Source organism: Calypte anna, chromosome 1 (genome assembly GCF_003957555.1).
Source record: "Calypte anna isolate BGI_N300 chromosome 1, bCalAnn1_v1.p, whole genome shotgun sequence".
Lineage (NCBI taxonomy): Eukaryota > Metazoa > Chordata > Aves > Apodiformes > Trochilidae > Calypte > Calypte anna.
In genome coordinates, this window is record NC_044244.1 from 86,162,864 (window position 1) to 86,187,397 (window position 24,534).

The following is a 24,534-nucleotide window of genomic DNA, read 5'->3' on the forward strand; positions in this document are numbered from 1 at the left end:
GCATTTTTTTTTATTAAGAACATTTAACATGAAATGAAGAAATAAAGCCTTGCCATTTGACTGAAATAAAATTCGTTCCTCAGAAGTAGCCAGTAATGTAGGCGGGGTAGCTGCTTGCCTACATTGCCAAGGCTCAAATTAAACAGGAGTTTTATCACACCCAGCCTGCTGTGAATAAAATGCTTTGAGGGCAGCTTTCCGCAGCTGCTTGCTGTCAAGGTCTGAACCTCCCCCTTACCTGCCCCCCAATTACACCAGAGCAAATACTGTTATCAAGGTGCAACCATGGGCAGCATCCCTTGGGAAACCTCTTTTCATTCAAGAAGTCTGAGAAGTCTTCTTTTACTGGACCAAAGATGTCATTGAAGTGAGATTCAACAGTAATATTAGGAAGCTGCTGCCACAATTTTATCCATGTTCTAAGCACTTTCCCTTTTTCTAACATAGGTGAATAAAAAACCCATACCAAAGATTGCTAATGTTTTCCTACCTATCCCATTAGGCCTCTTCCCATGCCGCTACAGCTTTCCAACAACAGTAAGTACTTTCCATACAGAACAGTCTGAAGTTTCACTCAAATATTCACATGAAAGTTCTGAAACCAGAAAATCTGAGACACATGGTTTATAAAATCATCTTGCTTTCAGGTATGTGACTCTAGGAGCATTTAACTCTTCATACTTTGTGTAATTCTTTCAGGTTTTATAGCCTGTTTTTGTTTTGTAGCAGAGGTGCTTCTGGAAGAACTCTGCCCAGGTTTTCACCTTTGGCAACTGGGTTACAATAATTCAGAATACCACATTTGGTCCTTAATGAAACAAACCCAAATGTGGAGAGGCTGAAAGGGAAGGACACAGCCTACAGCATAATTCTACACCTTAGAAAGGAGAAGTAGCATTAACAGATTAATTGTTGAAGGGTGTTGTTTGTTTGTTTTTTTAATTGAGAAACACTTGTTTTACACCAACAAACAAAAAGAGCCTGAGGCAAGCAATACAATCCTGCCACCTTAAACTTTGTCCCATAAGCTCTCCTGAGGATAATTAAGACAAGACACAAAAATAATACAAATTGATATAAGAACAAAAAAAAATAGTCAAAACCAAAACCCCAGCACGTTATGAAGAGCCTTGGTGCTTCTGGAGACTGCTTTGGATCTGTAAATTATGCCCTAGCACAATGAGGAGACAAACCTAGTGCTGCAGGGCTCCCTAATGTAAGGCATCCCCCCCTCCCTTAGATTTTTCCATCACCTTGTCATAAGTACTCAGGAGAAATCCTCCTCTGACTTGTTCAGAGAGGAGCATCTGTAGTGAATAGCTGCCACAACACTTTGTCTTCACCAGATCTCTACACGAGATAGTAAAGCTAAGGCAGCTCCTATTGCCGCGGGCCTTCAAGTTTGGTATGCATGCTGGAATGGCTATTAAACCTAGTTCATCAACAGCCTAGGTCTTTTTCTTAAGACTGGAACAGCAGCAGCCCCTTTTGCTCAAATTCTTCTTCTACCTCTGTTACTTGGAATTTGCTAGTTCCCCTTCCTAAATGCCTCAAGCACAGCTGTTCTCAATGTCTGTGTGGGGCCAGCTCTTACTATGTCTAAAGTTCTGGCACAGCAAGATTCAAAACCAACATCTAGCAGACCTGCTGAAGCAAAAAGGGGCAAAGGCAGTTCCCTTTCAGAAGTCTGCTAAGACAGAAAGAGGTCCTCTTCCCATCTTTATGTGGTATTTGGGAGAGGTATATTCAAAATATAGGAAGAAGAAAGATGTTTCAAGGCCCCAGGTGGGAGTATTCCCCTTGTAGCACCATTAAGAGACCAAGAAAAGGGCTTGTGCATGGCAGTTTCACTCAGTTCAATTCCTTCTCATTCTTCTTGAATACAAGACCACAGGAGACTGTCCCATTCTTTCCCACCCCAGCAGAATGCTCCAAAGCTGGCAGCTGCCCTGGGGTAAGAGTAGGAGAGACCTCTGGCTTCAGAGCTGTTAGGTCTCTTTTAAAACATTGATCTTGGCACAGATCTTGAGAGCTGGTCCCAGCTTGATGTTCATAGCACTCATGAGGTGTTCCTCCTTCAAGAGCAAAAGGGCCTGGCCATCAATTTCCTGTGACCGAAACTCCTCAGCAATCTCCTGGCACCCTGTGAAACAAACAAATAAAAAACCCAGTAAGAAACAGATGTAGCCTGGGCACTCCCCTCATTCCTGCTCTCTGGACCTCTAGCAGGTACAGAAAGCTAGGTAGGAGTCTAACCAAATCCCCTTCCCACTGAACTTCACAGTCTGCCTGAGGACACAGGCTACTTGAAAAGTACAACTCATCCATCTGTATGACCTACTCCAATTCAGAAACACAAAATAAAAGCACTAGGCACCACGGACACAGCTTTCTTTCCACAAAGAGAGCCTAGAAATTTCCCTGTGCTACTCGATCACAGAAGAGCAGAAGAGGATCTTTATTTCACCTTGCAGTGATGCAATGAACTCATACACTTCTTCCACACTCCAACGACTGGGATTGCTGGACAGGAAGACTGGGTTGATACCATGTAGGTCTGGAGTAGGTGGGGCAATACTGGAGTTTGCCATGTCCCTCTCTCCATGACTGGCCCTTACTGACAGGGGTCCTGGAGATGTAGGGGACAAAGCTTCATCATAACTGGAGTTATCAGAGCCTCGACTTGAGTCCTCCTGGCCCTACAAGCCCAAAGAAAAAAAAAAGTGTTATAAAAAAAAAATCACAATTCCTAGGAGCAAAACAAGACACTGGGAACAGAAGATGTTGTCTAACTTCTGGGACAACTGTCTCAGGCTGTTGGTCATGAGGCAGCTGACACAAGAGCTCCCTGATGCCAGAAAAGGGAGAATTGACTCTTTCCACCCTTCATCTTCCCTCTCCTAATCCTCTGCCAGTCCATTCCTCTTCCTCACATCAGCTGTGAAGCTTATTCAGTTCTTCTGTAATCTGACTGAAATAACTCATGCGGAAGAACCAAATCAAATGGGAAAATTTTGTTTTCTACCAAGGCTGTCAGCTGATTCCACTCACTGAGACCTCCAAGATACAAGTGGGATCAAACACAAAGTGACCAGAACAAGTACAAATGTGATTCCACTTTTTGCAGTTGATGAGCAACCAGAACAGCTCACTGTGCCGTGTGTAGCACCTATGTCAGTATGCACTTAGCGTGTCCTGTACGCTGTGATAACATGGGTACATCCAGCAGTAACAAATTTTTACACTGAGACCTGCCTTGGCAAAGGCAGACAGGGCTACATCCTTACCCTGTGGCGCTTGCCCTGGATCTTTGTTCGGGCGATTTCAGAGCTGCTGCGCCGCGGTCCCCGCCGGCGCACTCGCGCGTAGTTCGCTTCCTGGAACTCCTTCATCTTCTTTCTCTGCATCCGAAACTGATGACTGCAGCTGACATTGTACCTCAAGTAAGCAGAAGCAGAGCAGCAGTTAGAAAACAGCAGCTATCTGAACCTACTGCTTCTCCTTTTCATCACCAAGTTCGGTTCCTCCTTCTAAGACTTGCCCTTAGAAGGAACCAGTCCAGACTTCTGACACAAGCAGTATTTGGACATCAGAGTCTTGATTTAACATCTAAAGGGTCAATTAAGTCATTCCCCTAAGGGAAAAAAGACCCATAACAAGCACGCTGCTATCAACAGGAGGTAGCAATAAATAGCCTAACTTTTCTCCAGGCTTTTTTTCCTGGTGCTCCTTCATGTCTTTGCCAATGCAGCAGACAGCTACCAGTATGCATTTGTTTAGTCAGTCAAATGTACAATTGACTGAAGAGAGGTTTTTGGGAATCAAAAGAACTCCCCCTTCCCATTTCATTTTCTGACTAAGTCAGAAATCCTGTTTACACACAACACCAAAGTCACATCTTCAGACCTAGAAGCATTCACAAATCATTTAGAGTCCTCAAGGACTGCTGTGGACAGTGCATTCCATGGAGGAAGGGCCAGATGTACTGAAGTGTTGTACACAATGAGAAAGGGGCGCATGTCCACTTCCAGAGAATGTATAGTCAGAGAAAAGGAACATTATGTCTTGCTGTTACCTTTTAGCACAAGTCATGGAACAAAATCTCTTGGAGCCACGGAACTGGGTTGCTGGAGCATACTTCCCACAGTATTCACACTTGAGCAAGTTTGCCTTCTTATCAAGCTCTAGTGAGAAACAGAGATACACACCAGTTGATGACATGAACCAAATTACACACAATGACTCTGCATTCCACTGCTCCTCCTCTGAGCCAAGAGATTCCAAGCACTATTCTCTACTGAATCTTCTTAGCAGTTAGCTTGGGGAAGACACTGAGAAAAGAGTCAGAATTTTCACTAATTAGGACCCCAGGATATTGAACAGAGAAGTTTCTTTCTCCCTGACAGTAGTGTTTTTCACTGAACAAAGGAAAAATAGCATAACCCTCATACCTTACAAGGCTGTGGGGGAAATCTCCATCACTCTCTGCTGTGTCCACACACCTTTCACAGCCTTCAGCCATTAGAGGCAGGTACAGTTCAAATTCTCCTGCTTACTACTGGCACAGGGTGTGTTAGATCATATTAACAAAAAGTATTGACCTGAGGCAATCAAGAAAACGAGATCCTAGGTCCATAGCTTGAGCCTCCAAGGAGTTAGCAGGAAGGCAAGTCCGTAATGTAGAGTCAGTAAGTAATAAAGTGTCAGATATCAGTAATACAGACCAGAAACTTTCTGAAACACGAGCTAGGCCTCCTGGTGCTGAAACTCACCAACAGAAGCACTGTCCTCTCCTGGAGAATTGCTGGACAGGTTTTCACTTGGGCCAGAAGGAGCCTCTCCCTGTAGCGGTTTCTCAGATTCTTTCAGCAGCTGAGAACAACCCACCTGGACAGGAAGAGAGTGTTGAAACCATTAGAAAAGGTTTCTCTATGTCCAGCACCTCTGCCAAGTATATGCTGCTCAAACTTCATTACAGATCAGAAGAGTCTCTCTGCCTACTAGAGAAGCAGGGATGCTGAACAAAGTTATTACTCCTTCCTGACTCACACGCTTGGTGATTCATTCAAAGATAACCAAGCACTGGCTGCCTTGAATATCCTGCAGTCCCATGTAACTGCATTTTCCCTTATTTGCTTTAACTTCACTTGCTGCTTATTCAAAACACAGTGCATCCTTCCCTCACTAAAAAAATAAAAAAAAAACAGAGAGAAGAACCTTTCCTGCCTAAGCTATTGCTTTGGGGACTACTGGAGAAAACAGTTCCCATCAAGTCGGTTTACTCCTTCTAACCCATTCTCTTTAATGCCATCACTTAATGCCTTGTTTCATGCATGACACTTTACTCCCTCTTTTATGTTATGTCTCAGGCTAAACCTGATGAGTTGGAATATCAGGAAAGAAACTCCTGCCCAGAGATGGACATCCACCATCCTCACAAGAGAGTGCTACACCTCCTTCCCCTACAGCAGATAATCCCTACCGGAAAGGGCTCTGCTCCTTCCTGGATGACAAAGCCTTCAATGATGTGTGTGAGGATCTGGGGCTTGACAATGGCTTGGGGAGGTTTGGAGTCTCCCATCTGTCGTGACACCATTGCCAGATTTGGGGTGGGAGCAGAGGTGGGAGTGACTGATGTTGCTTCACTTGAGGTTGTATTTGAAGCTCCAATGGCAGCAGGATCAGATTTATCTGCAAAGTTAACAGCACAAGAGTCAGTTGCCTTTGCTTCATCTTTTTCACATGGAATACAAGATCACATCATTAGCAGAGCTCCTCCTTTGTACCTCACCTCCAAGGCCACTCTTCTCCTCCATGTTTTTGGGGCTGTCTGTCACAGGAGAGGACCTGACAGGCACGACTGCAGTGACACTGGGTGATTCCTCTTTCTCCTCCTCTGATTCTGCCTTACGCTTTACTGCTAAGGTCTGAGACTTGCCCTGTGTGAATAAAGAACAGGTAAGCAGGGAGACAGCTCCAAAGCAAAGAACAAGACAGACTGAAGGCAAAAGGAAAATGCATCTTGCTCCACTGTACTTCATTTCCAGCCTGGTTCCTTCTAGAGATGCCCTTAGCTCTCTCACAGTACATACCTCCACTTAAGAACATTTGCTTATCAGGGAGCAACACTTCAGAAGACTAATTAGCATATCACTGAGACTAGGACCTGGTATCCCATTTCATGTTACGTACATTGATACATTGATATAATAGCAAAGCACATTGTGAACCTCTAAGGATTATTCCAAGAAGAAAAAAATGGAATGGCAGTTACCCAGCAGTTTCCAAACAGGATTTTCACTAAATCAGATCAGTTTCAATGAAGGAGAAGCAAAAGTGTAGGGGATGTATATTGGATAAGAGAAGATTATCCAGAAATCAGACAAATCCTGTGAAACCTTCTCAAAGAAGCAGCCAGAGTTTAGAAACAGTCTCGGCAGCTGGCTGAGGCTATCTGAACTGGCAAAGTGCTGCTGTCCCAGGGAGTTAAGCAGGCTCTAGCTGGACAATTCACAGCAGCACCATGAGGCCTGTAGAATATGAGACATCTTTGGTTTCCTCTGCATATCACGTTACTAGGGGTTCCTCTAAGGCATAGAGTCAATGGCTGGTACCACATACCAAGGGGTCTTTGACCCAGGGGTATCCACACCTAGTGAGGAGAGGGGAGTTCAGTCTTCATGGCCCACTCAGCTCTCATCTCTCCCCCGAGAAAGAGGCCAATTATTGTTTGTATTGGGCTTGCATAGCAAGGTTTTGGTAGCAGGGGGGTTGCAGAGGTGAATCCTGTGAGAAAACACCAGGAGCTTCCCCCACATCCAGTAGAGCCAGTTCCAGCCACCTCCAAGCCAGACCTACCACTGGCCAAGGTCCACACACAACACTGGTAGCACCTTTATGATAGCCAGGAGAGAGCAGTGACAACATGTGAGAAAAAAAGCCCTGCAGGCACCAAGGTCAGTGAAGGAGAGGGAGGATGTGGTCCAGGTGTTGAAGCAGAGATTCCCCCCTACAGCCCATGGTGAAGACCATGGTGAGGCAGGCTGTCCTGCAGACCAGAGGTCCACAGTGGAGCAGATATCCACCTACCATGGATGACCTCACACCAGACCAGGTGCACTTCCAAAGGAGGTTGTAACTTTTTAGGAAGCCCCATGCCAGAGCAGGCTCCTGGCAGGACTTGGGAACCCACGGGAGACCTACACTGGAGCTGTCTTTTTCTGAAGGACTGCACCCCGTAGGATGGACCCATGCTGAAGCAGCTCATGAAGAACTGCAGCCTGTGGGAAGGACCCACCTTGGAGAAGTTCATGGAGAACTGTCTCCCGTGGGAGGAAAACCAAGCTGCAGCAAGGGAACAGCATGAGGAGGAAGAAGCATCAGAGACCAGATATTATGACTGACCAGAACTCCCATTCCCCATCCTCCTGCATCACTCAGAGAGAAAGTAGAAGAGTCATGAGGGAAGTTGAGCCTGTGAAGAAGGGAGTAGGTGTTTTTAAGAATTGTTCTTCTCAGTATCCTACTCTGATTAATTGGCAAAAAATTAAATTCATTTCCTTAAACTGAGTTTGTTTTGCCCGTGATGGTAACTGGCAAGTGATCTCCTTGTCCTTATCCCCACTCATGAGCTTTTTGCTGTATTTTATCCTCCCTCTCCTGTTTTGAATGGGGAGTGATAGAGTGGCTTAGTGGTCACCAGCAGCCAGCCAAGGTCAACCCACCACATTGTTAAATGTGAGATTTAGCATGTGATGTGGACATCTACCCCACAAGGACAGGGTCTGAGCATCACCTATTTTACTTCATGCAAGCCTTTGAATGACAGCATAGAAGAGCAATGCTTGTAGTCACTAACTCTAAGGGTTGGACTGTATTAGTTTTTTTGAGAGGAAAAAGTCTCCCTACCCCTTTACCCAAACTGCTTTCCCATCCCACTGACCTGGGCCTGGACTGTGATTGGTGTCCTAGGAATGAACAAAGAGAATCCATATGCTACTCTTCTCAATGTTATCACTTACTGGCAGCTGGACAGACTGCATGTAGAATGCTGCTGGCATCTGAGCCACAACTGGAGAGGAGGCTGGGCTCTTCACCATGTGGGCTGTGCCTTGAACTTGTGCCAAATTCACCCCTGTGTTGAGAGGAGGAGCTTCCTGTGAGGATGCTGGAGCTGATGATGATGATGGAGAAGCAGCATGGGCTTGGGAAACAGGCTGGACCACAGCTGGCATTCCCCGGGATGTTGGCACTGCTGCAGCAATCTGAGCCAAACCCAGTGCTTGGGCTTGGCCTGAGCCCTGCTGCCGAGTACCTACCACCTGCACTGGGATGTGTGGTGGAGGCTGCTGTGATGCTGACATTTTGGTAGGTCCAAGCTGAGGTGGTTTGATGGAGGTGACAAGAGATTTTGACTGAATTGGAACCGGTGACTTGGTTGCTGACTGGCAATGACTGTCCTGGAGCTGCACAGGCTGCGGCTGGGACTGCAGCATAGGTTGCACCACGATGGTCTGAGCCTGCTGCTGGTTTTGAGGTGGAGCCTGCTGCTGTGAAGGTTGGGCCTGATGCTGCTGCTGGGTCAGAGATGGTGCTTGCTGCTGTTGTTGCTGTTGAGCCAGCTGAAGATGGGTGGCTGTGTGGAGGAGCTGGGACTGGCGGTGCTGGAACTGCTGCTGGTGATGAATGGCGATCTGCTGCTGGATAACCACCTGCTTCTGCAGGTGGATCTGCTGCTGCTGCTGGATCAGGGAGTGTGGCTGGATCTGGGTGTATGTGGCTACACAGGGTGGAAAAAGAGAAGAGCACAAAAGTCAGCAACACCGCAACTGGGAACAACAACAACAAAAAGGCAGGCAGTCACTGCACAGGTTTGAGTCATTAAGTTCCATAATGACTGACAGATTACTAGCAGAGGACATGAGAGACTAAATTAACTTCTCTTGCTAATAAGGAGAAATAACCCCTAGAGAAAAGCCTCCAGAGTCTGAGAGACATTTTGGGAAACCTCTCACAGCTGGGCTTTCAAATTGACTCTTATGAAAGCCCAGTGGGATTGTAGAGAAGGAAAAGGTCTGCACATACCTGAGCTGATCAGTGTCTGGCTGGGTGCAGGTGTAGCAGTCCTGGTCAGGTTCATGCCCACCGTTTGCTGCCCGCTGCTGTCTGTTTCACCCTTCTTTGTGGCTACATTATCTGCCTCTGTCTGGCTTCCCTGGCTGACAGTCACGGCCTGAGCAGCTGCTATGGGTAAAGGCTGAACCACTCCTGTGCCCTTCCTTTGGCAACTGCCAGCAGCGCCTGCAGATGAGGTCTGGCTCAATCCCGTTGAGGTCTGGCTCCCACCACTTGCCACCACACCCCCAGAGACACTATTGCTGCCTGCTGCCCCCTGGCTCAAGTTGAGGGACTGGCCTGCACTGCCGGAGGAGGTCTGAGCCACCGACAAGGTCTGGCCCGTGCTGGTGGGCTGTGGCAAGCCTGAAGCCTGGGAGCTGCCTGGCAGAGATGCCTTCTGAGCAGAGCTTTGGAGCTGGGCATTGGTGGCTGAGGTCTGCTGGCTCCTCACAGCCAGGTTCTGCACCTAGAAACACAGACACAAAACAAAATCAGTTTGCTTTACATCAATTACTTGCTGGAAGTTTGGCACAGAATGCACAAGCAACATGCTCTACTGGGATGTAGGCTAAGTTGATGCCTCGAGTCTCTCATGGGGAGCTGGCTAACACTGCAGGGCAAAGCTCAGGCATGGACCTCCCCAGGAAACATGTTATCCTGAACCCCCTCCTGCCCCATCTCTGATGGAAGTTAAAGATCTCGTGGCACTTTCTAAACAGCACATGAGGACACTGATTCTCTGAGGCACAGGACAACTTCCAGACATGCCTGCTGTGCCATTGCACTGCTAGGACCCAGTTTAGCATGGTTTTAAAAGCACTTAAAACCTCCTTTGAAGACCAGTAATTCCTTCTCAATTTTTTTGCCACCTGCCTCATTCTCCATGTGCAGGGCTTTTCACTCAGCAGGCCCACAGATCTACTCCTGGCCTGCAGCTCTTCTGATTTCACCAGTTTCCCTGCGCTTTGGTAGTGCCATCCTCTGTGTTTACTCATCCTTCTCCTCCAAATACAGTGTTGTAAAACTTCAAGTTTCATCACGGCTGACTTTCATTCAAAGCAAATGCTTAAGAAAAGAAAAATATGAAGTAACTGGAAATGCCAAGAATCACTAGGACAGAACAAGGGAAGCCATGGCAGCTGTCTGATCTGAAGAGTTGCTTAGGGATAAATGCAGGAGCTAAGACCTTGTGGCCTGTTTGATCTTTGGAATCTTTACAACAACAAAACAATTGCGTGAAGGAATACTACCACAGGCAAAGACTCTTCATTGCAGAGTGACTGAAAATTGGACACAGAACTTCAACAATTCTTGTCACAGAAGGACAAGCGAGAAACTGTGAAGATGTGACTGATCCAGCCTGTGACTCACCTCGGAAATTTTAAGCAGAAACATATCCCGTCTCCAGAGGCAAAAAGCAAACACGTAAAAAAGGTGGAAAGAGAGAACAAAATCTTCTGCCTGCACAAGGGCACAGGTTGGAAATAAAATAGAGCTAATCTGCTATACAGGGATGTGTGGAGACAAAGACCACCGTGTGGGGAGATGGAAAGCAGGGGAATGAGAGGATTTTGAGAGAGGGTGTCACTGACCTGGTCTGTGTCTGCATGGACCCCAGGAGACTGAGTGGGTGGTACCTCCTGCTGGACAGCAGCCACAGCCCCGTTGGGCATCAGGATGAGTTGGGAGGCAAGAGGCACATTGCGGCCCAAGGTCCGGTTTACCTGCAGCAGGTTCCCCAGCTGTGGCTGTTGAGGGAGGGTCAGGTGATGTGGAATGGAAGGAAAGGAGGGGAAGACAGAAAGAAAGAGCGAACCACAAGCAAACAGATTACAAAGCAACACTGGGCTGCAATGTCTCACATTGCAAAACCCCCAACCCTCCCTGCACTGAACGTAACCCTCAGGAACAGGAAACTGGGAACAGTTTCCTATGGAAACACTCTTCTATCAAACATGGGCCTCGGCCAGCTCCCACAGTCTGCTGAACGCTGGCTAAAAGACTGGGGCATCACTGAATTTTCAGATGTATATCTGGGACAGATTGAGAAACAGTGATAAAAGACATACATCCAAGACCAGGGTTGTTTGAAAAGAAGATTACAACCTGTATCTAAAGTCAACTGAGACACAGAAAATATTTTTCAACTAGGTAATGAAACCCCAGACTGACTATATAGTCAAGCATAATGTTTTCTATTTACCAGCACTTCAAAGTGATTAAAAGGATGACATATTTGTTCATGTTGATTCATGTTTCTAGACTTGCCTGATTTCTGATTTACATCCCTGAGCTCAGCAGAGGTAGAAGAGAGTAATTTACCGTGTATCTGTTCCAGCATCGAATCAACACAGTAGCTTTATTTCTCTGAGCTATATTCAAGTCTAGGACATTGTTTCACATTTACATGTGAAATACTTCTACATGTGAAATTCTTACTTCTAGTAAGAAGTGCCATGGGACCTTTAACATCTATGCAGAGCAGACACAAACATGATTCTCAACAATCACACCTGAAGCACAGAATTCAAAGCTCACTTGTCCTCGACAGGTGAGATCAGAGTTAAATTTGTGGTTTCAGGGACAAGAGCTTCCCCATCTGAATTTAAAATATAGTGCATCATTCTTAAACCTTGTGTTATTCCAAAAGTGCTTTATCATCCCAAACAATGAAATACTGAAGTGGCTAGGAAGTGAGGTTCATAGTCAGGGCACATTTTGTGTAAACAGCTCTTACCCGGAGATACATTTGGGCCTGTGACTGATTGAGAGGTGGTGAGGTGGTATTTCCAAGAAGCACAGACTGCGTCAGGGTTGTAGCGCTGGGGGAACTCACACTCTGTGACCGACTGATCAGCTGAGCAGCTGACGTGGTGGCTAGGTTGATCTTAAAACATAGAAAAAGCCCCAAAACAATTATGAACAGACGGAGGCAAAGTCATTGGGGTACAAACAGAACAGACATTTTACAGTTTTTTCCTGCATCCCACAGGAGATCAAAATGAAAAAAATTTCTTGTCTTAAGAGGGTTTGTCTTAGAAGTTACACAATCTAAACCAGCCAAAGCCCTGGATCCTAATCTCAGCTGTATGCTGAGCCTGAGTGAGTGTTGTTGCTATCATGTTGCTATCATGCACTAAGAGATCCAAAAGAAACACATCATTTTCTCGATGCTCCCAAGCAGAGGAGAAAAAACTCACAAAGCAAGCTCTACCATACCAGTTCTACTACTCTCTGAACAAATCGATACTCCCTAGAAAACCAGATGTCCTCTCATTCAACCAACTACTACTCTGCTCGAGAAAAAAAAGAGCATTCCCTGTCAAGCTGCTCATGACTCTTCCTTCTTAGCAGTCCTGATCCTTTTCTAATCCATAACACTGTATTCCCTCAGTGAAGAGAGATGAATGTCTCTCTCCCCAGCTAAAGGTCACTCCCACTCAGAAACCTTCTCTGGTCTCCTTGAAACCCCAACAAAAATTATAGCACCCCAAATCCTCAAAGGTGCCTGCACTTTGTGGATTCCCAGCATTCTTAGAAGTTGTTTTCCTGTCTGATAGCCTTCCTAAAAGACAGAGAGGAGAAATAACAAGGCAGGAGGTGGTAGGGAGACTTTTGATCTGGGTGTGAGGGAGCAGTTACTTACAGAGGCCTGGGTGGTGGTGGTCTGTTGTGGGGTGCTGGTGTTGGGGGAGCTGGCCTGTCTACTGGCTGCAATTGTAGCCTGAAAGAGAGATTGACAGAGTAATGAGTACCTGGAACAAACTTTTTGATCCAGCCCAGATATTTAGCTTTGTCAGAACACCAAGTCCCACCATCATCTTCTCCCATTCCTAAGACCAGGAGCACAATCTAGCCACACAACTCTCTGTTGTGCCCTACAAACCAGGTGCACCACCCCAGCAAGGCACATCCCCTTCCCAGACAGTTCAGTCCTATACACTACCCAAGGCAGTGGATAACAGCCCCTCACAGTGCGTGACATCCAGTCCTTCCACAGATGGGTATATACCCTGCTCTTACCCCACACTACAAACTGCAACCCTTTCATCCTGAAGATGTGATCTGCTGCTAACACCCAGACATTACCTGCAATATTAGCAATTTGCTGGTCTAGTTAGGCAGTTCAGTAGCATTGCAATGATAGCAATCCAAGTAACAGATTTCAGATGTACAACCAGTGCATGGAGGAACATAAATATGGTTTGATGTTTTATTTCCCCTCTATCATCCCATGGGAATGCTATTGTATGACCCTAGCTAGTTTTATAACTAAGAACTGTGCAAAACTGGTGAGAAGATTCTATTCCCTCTAGGCTACAAAACTGCAGGTAAGGATTTTGAGAACAATTAAATCCTGGCCTAACAGCCAAGGACAACAGCTACCGATACTGTTACACAGACAGTACTGTAATCACTTCACACATAATCCATCTTCTGCTGATGATAAATTCTGGTAGATAAGCAAAACTGCTAAAGAAAAAAACACACTCCACAATTACACATCATAAAATATCTTGATTTCTATAAACGCTATCTTAATTAAAGAAACACCCTCCTGGACAAGATCTATACCAGATCCCTCTGGCTAGCAACTGGTAAAGAAAACAAGGGCTACTAAGTTTCAAGATAGAAAAATCAGAGGATACTGTCTGAAATTTCATACACACAAGACCATGTTTATTCTCAGAGAAGTAACAATCCCTGATCCACTTTATAACAGTTTTTAAATACTACAGCATCCACTGCTGATTTAACCACCTGTCTTTCATTTAAAGAAGGTGTGAGGGTTAGTCATAGGCCTACAAAGTATACATTTCCTCATGGGGATGCCAAACTTCATCTTTCCCTGATCTGTACCTGAAAAACAAATGAATCTTTGCATTAGGCTTGCAGTTTACTAGCTGTTTGCATTAGCTTTAAGAAATGTGTTTGGGGTCTCATTTTGCGTCAATGCATCAGGATGACCTCAGCACACGTCACTGAATAATGAGAAAAACTCTGGCTCTTCCTCAGAGAATGATCCAATTCCTCTCCTTCTGCCCCTTGGCAACTCACCTGCTGGACAGCAGCCAGGCTGTGGAGCTGAGCACTGCTAAGCTGCTGCTGGAGCATGAACTGATGAAAGTACTGGGCTGCATTGGGCTGCCTCTGGAGTGCCTGCAGGGCCTAGAGAAAGAGGAAACCTCAACAGTCAATAATAGTGTGCCTCTGAAATGCAACTAGAGAGAAAAATGAAGAAATAAATAACAGCCACCCCAATGGGATCACCCCTAGACCCCACAAACCCAAGTCACAGGATTAGCACATCAAAACACATACTACAACTTCAAATTTGGTAGCAGATTGAATCACAGGTGTATTCTAGGATATCAGGAAGCACCCTTGCAATACTGTAATAACCTCCAGGAATTTGGAAACATGCACACTTGTGCAGGCAGACAAATAGTCCAGTGTAGCATGTATATGGAGGATATACACTACATCGAAAAAGTGGGATGATACATTGAATGGCTTGATTTAGAACAGCAATCTATTGGATCACAGCAAGGAATAAATCTAAGACACTGGCCACTGGAGGATTAACCTATAAAACATGAAGCAGAGTATCAGGCTACAGGAACTGAAAATCAAGCCTAGCAAAAGAATTTCTAAATCTGAAAACATGACAGTCCTTCAAGCATGCCCCCACCTCAACACACAGCAGCTCAGAGGAACACAAAGGTGCTCATCACCACCTTCCATTGATGCACACCCTATGCTGGTACATAACCACATCTCACCTGCACAGCCTGTCGCTCATAGAGAGACATTTGAGATATTTGAGGACGGGTGCTTCCTCCAGAACTGGAGCTCCCACTGGTGGAGCTGGAGTTCTGCTCACTTTCGGTCTCCATGGTGACAGGATCCCAGGAGCTCAGACTGAAACGGACTCCAGATCTACATCAAGAGAATTGGAAACTAAGTCAGGCTAGAGAAAGAACCAAACTGTATTTCACTGCATTACTCAGCTTTTTTTTTCTGAAGTATCCCAATACCAGGCTCCTTGCACAGCTTTCCTATTTCACAGGGGACCAATGATGCTGAGGTTCTGAAAACACCCAGAAATTATACTCACGAATTTAACCTTTTATCACCACAGTCAGAAATGTAACACATGCATTCTGATTTTTATTGCTGTGCTACAGTTGAAAGCGACAGCATCCTGAACTCTTAAAAAGGCAGCAGAGTGAAGGAGCAGATGCAGCTCATTCCAACTAACATTTGGTTACAGACCTAATCACTTCTCCTTCAAAGCTAATGAACTGATGCAAACTACACTGTGCTCCCTGTCTCCCCCTGCACTTTGGCAATTTTTGATCCCTTCTTCCTGCAGTCCTACAGGAGGTGTAACTGTATCACCACTCCACTGTCAAGACTGAAGATACATCCATTGAGTCCCCTTGTTTTTCTGGTTTATCCTCAAGACCTTGACTAGAAGAAGCTGGGATGTGTGGTGGCGAGTTGCTTTCAGGAAGAGTGGATGAATGGTTCACTGGCAATTCCTGTGAGGGGAAAGCTGCTAAAGAGGTCATGAGGGATCTTCCAGCATTGGAAAGATAAACTGCAACCAACCACAGGACTGAGAAAGGGGACTGGAGAAGGCTTTCATCAGCCAAGAGGAAGAGAAGCAAGATTGAATAGAGTGCTTAGCAAAGAGTAACATATTGGAATGAGTTTCCAGAAGCAAGAAACATTGGCTACACAGGTACGAGAAGTTAGAGTCAGAACTGAAGTGATTAGATTTATTCAACATAATTCCACTTAAAAGATGTCTTTTAAGAAGACTATCATCCAATGCAAGATTGAAAAAAGAAATAAACAAACCTTCCAATAGTCTCAGTGACTGACAGCCTGTTTGTTTCCAACACACCAGCTAGCTCACATGCAACCTACCTGAGAGAACCCTACAGAAGACCCCTAGGTTTCCAGGATCCCACAGCACAGGCACAGCCCTTGTATCTAGACCTTTCCAAGTCCAAAGATTTTGAGGTTCAAATCCTTCACCAAAGACAACTTCTTCTAGGTGCACAAACAAAAAGAGCAGTGCAGCAGAAAAGGAAGTGCAACAATAATCTCAAGCAGACAACTTTTTAAAGTAGGGCAGCAGCATTAGCACTGCAAAGGGTGGCTGGCTAAATCTGGGAACTGCCTCTCTGAATCTGCTCCTCAAAATCTGCCAAATTCTATAACTGATAAACAGCAAGCTGCTGCTCCAACCCTGGCTTCCCTATGCATCTTTACCTGTGCCCTCAGGTCCTGCCCAGGCATCTCCCCGATAACAATCCAACACCAGCTTCCTGGACTGCTTCAGCAGTGGCTGTCAGTAATTCTGCCCTGAAGCCATCATCTTCTCTTCATCTTCTCTTCAGCTGACCCTCGAGGTGATTTTCCCCTCTACTCTGCTCTCCTGACACCCCACCTGGAGTGCTGTGTCCAGTTCTGCAGCCATAGTCTCAACTTAAGAAGGACATAGAACTGTTGGAGCGAGCTCAGGGGAGGGCCACAAAGATGATCAAAGGGCTGAAGCACCTGTCTTGTGAAGACAGGCTGAGGGCTGGGGTTGTTCAGCCTGGAGAAGAGAAGGCTCTGGAGAAACCTTAGAGAAGCCTCCCAGTACCTTAAGGGGCTGTGGGAGGGCCCTTTAACAAGGCCATGTAGTGACAAGATGAGGGAGAATGGCTTTAAGCTGGAAGAGAGTAGATTTAGATTATAGGAAGGAATTCCTCACTGTGAGGGTGGTGAGATGCTGGAACAGGTTGCCCAGAGAAGCTGTGGATGCCCCACCCCTGGAAGTGTTCAATATCAGATCAAATGGGGCTTTGGGCAACCTGGTCTAGCGGGAGGTGTCCCTGCCCATGTAGGGGGAATTAGAATCTTTAAGGTTCCTTCCAACCAAAACCATTCTACAATTCTATCTGACCACAGCTGTTTTCAGGCACAGCTCCATTACAGCTAGAAACAACTGGTCAAAATGCCTATCAAGAACATAAAAGCTCTGGAGAAGACACTTGTCCTAAAGATCTTCCTCAGGGGACAGCACCACAAAAAGTAAATGAAGCCTGAAAAGAAATAAATTGAGAAGGGAGAGAATACAGACTTTTTGAAAGAAAGAAACCATGGCCGATAAATTAAATACTTCAAATGGGACTAAAATGCAAGTCACAGTAAAGCTACATACAATATACCAAGCTCTAGAAGTTCAGCTACCATTAGGAAACAATTTCTATTCTCTCGCCCAACCTCAGCCTCCCTGTGCAGGTTCCTTCCAGAAGTGACCTTGCTTCTGATTCTCACTAGATCAATTTGTTAGCTTTGCAAAAAGCTTAAACATCATTTTCTACCAGATTAGTACACTGAATTAGGTTGCTTGTGATACTACAAGTGCCATTGTGAGAGAGAAGAAGGTAACTAAGATTCACCTTCACTGGGGGCAGCACATTCTTGCCCCTGAAAGCTGCACCACAAGGAGAAACCTGGCTTCTGATTTTGTGCTGTTTCCTCAGTAAACAGCAGCATTGCTGGAACCTTCTTAAAATCAGGCCCTAGTATAAACAGAATCCTACCTTTAGGAGGCATCAATAACTTTAGGTTTCTGTTTGGGCAAAAGGCTTTTTGGGGACAGGAATGGAGAAAAATATTTTCCCTGTGGAGAAGAGTAGTAAGAATTTTAAGTCACGCATAGCATTCAGCAAAACCCTTTCCAAATACAAAGGTGAAAAGGCACAGCCTTCCCCCAGGCAAGTTCACTTAAGGATGTAGTCTAATCTGATCCAAACACAGGCGATTTCCACACAAAACAGCACAAATTCTTCACTCTCTCCCCTCCTTCAAGCCTATTTTCCAGCACTATCCTCTTAAGAAGTCTAGTGATCTTACTAGGCTGTCAGATCTCCTGATTGAGCTGGCTGCTCCATGAGATGGATAACCTATCAAAAGTAAGTTTTCGGAAAGACTAAGTTAACCAGCTCACCTTGCAAATGTAATCAGTAGATGCCAAGTTTTAAAACAACAAAAAACCAAACCCACACAACACTAACGCAGGGCAACAATATGGTCCTTGCTAGAAAATTAACATTTGAACAACAGCTAAATTGGATTAAGCCTAACATACAATTCCACCCCAAAAGGCAGGCACAGAGGAATAAAAGGCATGTTAACACCATGGCAGGAATAACAGCACAGCAAAAAGGAAGGAGGAGGAAAACTAACTCACAGAGCAGTACAAGCATGAAAACACAGGCCCATCGAGAGCCCAACCCGCACTGCTGATCTCAGCACACACCAAAACCACCACAGGTGCCCCGTCTGCAAGTTCCTCACCTTTCTCAAGCGCAAGAGCAGAAGGGACAGGGCGAACACCTCCTGCAGCCCCTGAACATTAAGCAGGAGGTAGAAAAGTTCTACTCACTCACCCCGTCCATTCCCCCCTGGTACGTGGCTGCTGACCGCAGCACATTTTCTAACCTCCTAACTGGTTTTGTCGTTCCATCCTCGAGAAACTCGGCAAAAAACGTGCACAGGTTTTACGGTGAAAAATCGCCAAGCGGGACCGCAGCAGACGGTCTGCGACTGCAGCTCCCTACAGGCCAGCCTCCAAGCTCCACAAGCAGAGCCGTGAAGCTGCCGGGACACTCCGCTCCGGGATGCTCTCCCGGGACTCTCCGGCACCGCAGGACACCCCCGCAACACCCGGTTCCCGCCCCGCCGCCCGCCTTCCCTCGCCGCCCTCCTCACCCGGCCGGCGGGGACGCAGGAGCCCGGGAACGGGGCTGGAGGGGCGTGGGGAGCCGGCGGCAACTCCGGCAGCAAAGTTAAGCTGAGAGAGACAGTGCGGGAGCCCGTGTGCGCCCTGCCCCTCTGCCCGCAGCACTTCTGTACCGTGCAGCGGCTCCGCCGCGGCGGGAGGCGGGGATCCGCCGCAGGATGCCCGCCGCGGGGAGGCAAAGAAAGGCGCGTATTTCACGCCCGGCCACTGGCGGTGGGAGCGGCGGCTGCCCAGGAGGCGGGAGCGGGGCTGCGAGGGGGAAGTTGTTCCTGGCCGCTGCTCCCGGGGCCGGCCCGGGCAGACAATGGCTGCTCCGCCGCCGCTGTCAACTTCCAGCCCGCCCCGGCCACAGGGAACTCTCCCCGCCGCGGCCGCCCGCGCCCCGGGCCCGGCCTCACCTGCAGCCGCCGCGGCACTGCCCCGCTCCGCTCCCGCAGCAGCGGAGGCGGCGCCAAAGCCCGCCCCGCCGGGAGCTCCCCGCGGCCCGCCCGAGGGACCCGCGCTGCCGGCGCTACCGAAGCCCCCGGACCGCCGCCGCCTGACACGCCCCCCGAGCGCGGGCAGCCAGGCCGAGCCCCGGCCGGGAGCGGCGGGGCGGGGCGGCGCCCGGGGGCCCGGTGCTGAGGGAGGGCGGGCCGGAGCCGAGGGCGTTACCTCGGGAGGGCTCCCGGCGGGCCCGGGCCCGGCCGTAGCCTCGCGGGGCGGCCCCGGGGGGGCCCGGCACTGCCGAGCGGAGCGGGGACCACGCGCGGGCGCCGAGCTCCTGAATGGTTCCGCCCCTTCCCCCCCACCTTCTCTTTCCCCCCCCCGGTTTTTTTGGGTTTTTTGTTTGATTTGGGTTTTTTTTTTTAATTTTTTTATTATTTTTTTTTTTAATCTGGGCCTCTGGGGCTCCCCGCCCCTCCGTCACTTCCTCCCTCGAGGCGCTTCCGGGCACGTGATCCTCATCCCCCGGCGCCGCTTGCCGTTGCCCTGGTGACGGCAGCCGGGGCCTGGCGGGAATGGCCAAGGCCGGGGCTGGGGCCGCGGCCGCCGTGTCCCGTCTCGCTCGCCTGCCGGCCTGGCCCTTGCCGGGGAGGGCGGCTCGGCAGTGCGGTCGTGGGTTTAAAGGGAACGATGTATTCAGGTTGTTGATGGCCGTGGCAGCCTGGCCGTGAGAGCATCTGGAGGGTGCTCTTCGCCATGTAGGGCAGGTGCCTGCTCTACTGGCACGCCCTCGGCCCTCGGTCCTTCTGGAGGCTGAGCGTGTTTAAAAGGTTTTATGTGGGTTGTATAGGATTTGCCTTGGTGCCTGGAACAAGCTTTGATGGGCAGACAGGACACTGCTGTAATAAGTTTCCCGGGCAGACCAAGCCATATCGAGCACATGTAGAGGCGCACAGTAGAAACCTGTATTAATAGGGTGAAGAAGCCCCAGTGCCAGAGCTTGCTGGCAACTTTCAGAAGAGAAGCTGCACTGTGCAGGCACTGGTGACATTCTTCCCTTGATTACTCAGAAGTAACATCGTTTCATCTGTCAGTTGTCTGGCTTACGGCAAGAATGGTCAATGAGGGTGAACTTCATTTTTAACAGTAGTGTTCTACTCAGCATGGCTGTTTCCAAGAACATGGGAAATGTGCTATTAAATCAGACAAGTGGCTCATCGTGATGAGAACTGGTGAGTTTCCTTTAAGGATGGTGGCTCATGCACCAAGGAAAAAGCAAAATGAATTGTACTGCAGCTGCATATAGAAGGTGCAGGAGCTCAAATCACAGCTGAGGCCATGAGCATCATAAATGCTTCTGCAAATGCCATTTCTGAGCGTCCTGTTGAACCTGGCTCAGTAATGCAAATGATTCACAGGACATGCAGTCCTGTTGATTCAGAATCACAGAGAAGCAATTTTTGTCTAGAAAGCAGCAAAACACTGCAGGAGAGTGGCTTTACCAAACATGCCTGCTCCAAATGATGAGGTTTCAGATGGAAAAGTATGCAGCTGGTTTAGCTGGTTTTCTTAAAAAAAAAAAAAAAAAATTAAATAATAATAATTTTAAAAGTTCCAACCCCCCTGCCATGGGCAGGAACACCTCCCAATAGGTCAGGTTGCTAGAGCCCTGTCCAGCCTGGACTTAAAATTTAATTCCAAGGATGGGGCTTCCACCACCTCTCTGGGCAACCTGTTCCAGTGTCTCACCACCCTCATGGGGACAAACTTCTTCCTAACTTCCAATCTAAATCTCCCCTCCTTGAGTTTGAATCCACTCCCCCTAGCCCTATCACCACCTGACATCCTTAAAAGTCCCTCACCAGCTTTCTTGTAGCCCCCTTCAGATACAATAAGATTTCCTTGGAGCCTTCTCCTCTCCAGACTGAGTAATCCCAACTCCCTCTGTCTTCATAGGAGAGCAGCTCCAGCCCTCTGATTATCCTCGTGGCCCTTCTCTGGACGCACTCCAGCACATCCCTGTCTTTCCGGTAATAAGGGCTCCAGAACTGGATGCAGCACTCCAGGTGGGGGCTCATGAGAGCAGAGTAGAGGGGGAGAATCGCCTCCTTCAACCTGCAGGCCACACTTCTCTTGATGCAGCCCAGGATCCGTTTGGCTTTCTGGGCTGCAAGTGTTCACTGATGGCTCATGTTGAGCTTCTCATCCACCACCCAAGTTCTTTTCCTCAGGGCTGCTCTCAATCCAGTCACTGCCCAGACTATACCAGTGCTTGGGATTGCCTCAACCCAGATTCAGGACCCTGCACTTGGTTTTGTTGAACTTCATGAGGCTGGCATGGTCCCACCTCTCCATCCTGTCAAGGTCCCTCTGGATGCCATCCCTTCCCTCCAGTGTGTCAGCTGCACCACACAGCTTGGGGTCATCAGGGAACTTGCTGAGGGTGCACTCAATGCCACCATCCATGTCACCAGCAAAGATGTTAAACAGGACCGGTCCAAATGCTGATCCTTGAGGGACTCCACTTGTCACTGGCCTCCCCTTGGACATGGACCCATTGACAGCCACTCGGTGGGTGCAGCCATCAAGCCAGTTCTTAATCCACTGAGTGCTCCATCTTTCAGACCCATGTTTTAGCAGCTTGGAGACCAGGAGCTCATGTGGGACTGTGTTGATGGCTTTGCTCAGGTCCAGATAAATTATGTCGGTAATCCATGTGAATCAACCACTCCCCAAACCCTCAGTTACTGGATGAACCACTGAGCCATTTGCCCTTATTAAAAAAAACACTGAAGTAAATTCAAGAGAGGAAACATTGGCATTTGTGCAAATGAGAGGGAACTACTGAAATAAGTAGGCTTTGGGGTTTACTGGAGGGTGCTTCAGGGAGAGGGATAGTGGATTTTGATTTGAGGATTTAAAAGAGAACACTGGTATGTTAGGTGTAAGTATTGGGGCAGGCAAATAGATGTTGAAGGAACAGAGGTGAACAAGCATGGGAAAATGGAGAGAAGGATAAACTAAGCTGGTCAAACATAATCACAATGTTTGTCTGGGCAGGTTTTGCACATGATCACCACAGTCTGTACTATATATTTGTAATAAATAAATTATTTCCTGTGTGCTTGCGCTCTTTGTTGAGGGCATGTGTGTGAGATCAAGTAATGAACTTAGGTCTGTCTAGCCAACAAGTAGGATAAAAGGGACGTGTGAAGGGGCACGGGAACAGGATTGGGCTACTAACACTGTCTGGGTGCCTTTGCAGTGCTGGCTACCCCCATCAGGGGTAGCCTGCGTGTTCCTGTCTGTTGAGAATTTGTACACCACCCTGCTGCTGCTGGGATCTGACACAGAGGTGAGAAGTTCCTGCTCCTCTCCATTGGCCCAGGAAGGAAGGAAGGAAGCCTCTGGACCTTTCAGTTCACTAGTCAGCTGCCCCTATTACCCTTTAGAGAGAGCTGGCACACCAGGGCAATATCTACTGCCCATTCTTCTTGTTCTGCTCCCACATCCAACCACAGGAACAGGGATGGTGGAGCAGACATCACAACCTATTCCCTTTGGTTTGGGCTGGTTTCCATTACTTTGTCTATAAGCTTTGCTGATATTACGGGCTTCCATAAGGCCTGCAGCAGTAGGTTCTTACAGTGTGAAGTATCATTTTGTTAATTTTAAATTGGTTACCAACTAGTTTATTACATGCCCCCAGTCTGCCATGGAAAAATTTGTGGAAGAACAGGTTTTAACTCACTTTATCCACCACTCTTACTGTTTTTGTAAATCTCAGTTCCACATCTGCTCACCAAATGGTGGAATCCCGGCCTTTTTAGTGTCTCCTAGTGAGCACTTGTTTGATCCCACAATTGCTGTCACTGAGTCTCATGCTACAGTTTGTGAGACTGTCTGAGCTCTGTGCTTAAGTATCAGGCAGGGTTTGCTCCACAGGTAGCGTTGCTTGCTCCCATTTTAGGTGCAGATCTTCCCAGCTCTGGGCTTCTCAGCAAGAAGCAGCCCATTTTCATTTCAATAGCATTTTTTTTCCATTTCAACCTATTTTAGCAGTGGAGGTTTCCTGAAGAAATGACATCTTAGAGAACAAGCCACAGAGCAATGGTGACACTCAGTGGCCCTGCAGGAAAAATGCACCTTTTAAGTTCACGGTTTTCCCAGTTTATCAGGAAGATAGTGGTAGTGAATGGACCTCATACACAGTAAACAGCACTGGTGAGCAAAAGGATGACCATGCACATTGGGCCTTACAGATTCCTGTAGTGCAAGCATATAGACACCTAGCCTACATATCTGCCTCCTTTCCCTGTGCCTTCAGTCCTTTACTCCCTCCAGTCTGTAAGTGAAACCATTCATCACCTCCAGGTGCCTCAGGCGCTTTTCTCTTGTGGTAGGCAACAGTTTTCATGCACACTCTCAGGGAACATGGCAGCTTATAGTATACTCAGCTTTAGCCACCAAGAGCCATAGCATGGAGGTGCAAGAAGAGTCAAAAGTCTGATCCAGACCAACCTTCGAGCCCAGGACTTCTTCCTGCTCAGAGAAGAAGCTGACGTGACATGCCCCAGTAAAATGGGAATAAGGGGGCTAATTCTACATTGCAGTTACTGCCAGGTACTTCTTACAGGCTACCTAGTTCTCTACTTTTGTCTTCCACACCAACCCATCCACAGCCTCACCACATCACTGGATCTCAACAATCTCCTTCTAGCCCTGACCAGTCTGGCTGATAAGCATCTCCAAAAGGAAGCTGCAAAGGAGATACCCATAGCAATCCCCAGGTCTAATTGCCATTCTGTCTCTCCAGCCACATGTTTCAGACAAGTCCTTACATACCACCACCTCTCCCTACATTTTATTTCCTGCATGACTGATCCTGGTATGAGTCTATTCTCCCTGTTATTACAAGGCTTCTTCAAGTTTACAAGCTGAGAAAGTAGAGAGGCTGCAACCACGTCTCCTTATCTTTGTTAACCATCCCTCAAACAGATCAAAGCATGCCAAACCACCTTTTTGCTCCCTGCAACAATTGGGAAGTTGGGACACATAAAAGGAAGATTAGAATGCTTTGTCTGTTTGTGAGGATCCAGCACCAGGGGGCAGTTATTCGCCATACCCTGAAGGCATCCTTTTCGTCACCACCACCTTTTAGACATGAACTGCATATGAAAGGA

The 24,534-nt window shown here is 47.5% G+C and overlaps 1 protein-coding gene across 5 annotated transcripts; it reads right to left on the reverse strand.

Moving 5' to 3' along the window:
- Nucleotides 1-22: 22 nt before the first annotated feature.
- On the reverse strand, nucleotides 23-19,622 carry PHC1 (polyhomeotic homolog 1). 5 transcript variants are annotated; one of them, XM_030465191.1, is made up of 15 exons: nucleotides 18,895-19,258; nucleotides 14,901-15,057; nucleotides 14,176-14,286; nucleotides 12,764-12,841; nucleotides 11,855-12,004; nucleotides 10,710-10,865; nucleotides 9,085-9,583; nucleotides 8,022-8,779; nucleotides 5,792-5,939; nucleotides 5,483-5,691; nucleotides 4,773-4,887; nucleotides 4,076-4,184; nucleotides 3,288-3,438; nucleotides 2,468-2,699; nucleotides 23-2,143 (listed from the first exon to the last, which is right to left on the reverse strand). In XM_030465191.1, exons 2-15 carry the CDS (start codon nucleotides 15,012-15,014, stop codon nucleotides 1,989-1,991), a joined length of 2,985 nt encoding a protein of 994 aa, XP_030321051.1. In that variant the 5' UTR covers nucleotides 15,015-15,057; nucleotides 18,895-19,258; the 3' UTR covers nucleotides 23-1,988. The 5 variants fall into 5 exon arrangements, with proteins under 5 accessions (XP_030321051.1, XP_030321085.1, XP_030321069.1 ...); XM_030465209.1 differs by lacking the exon at nucleotides 18,895-19,258 and adding an exon at nucleotides 19,580-19,622 and having other exon boundaries at nucleotides 1,121-2,143; XM_030465201.1 differs by lacking the exon at nucleotides 18,895-19,258 and adding an exon at nucleotides 19,324-19,400 and having other exon boundaries at nucleotides 1,121-2,143.
- Nucleotides 19,623-24,534: the final 4,912 nt, after the last annotated feature.

Bases quoted from the DNA above. Each gene is read 5' to 3' on its own strand.
- PHC1 (XM_030465191.1), bottom strand. From the start codon at position 15,014: ATGGAGACCGAAAGTGAGCAGAACTCCAGCTCCACCAGTGGGAGCTCC. The intron at 12,005-12,763 runs GTAAGTAACTGC...CTATGTTTTAAG, and splicing joins CCACCACCACCCAGGCCTCT to ATCAACCTAGCCACCACGTC. The intron at 2,700-3,287 runs GTAAGGATGTAG...TTGGGCTTGTAG, and splicing joins TCCAGGGCAAGCGCCACAGG to GGCCAGGAGGACTCAAGTCG.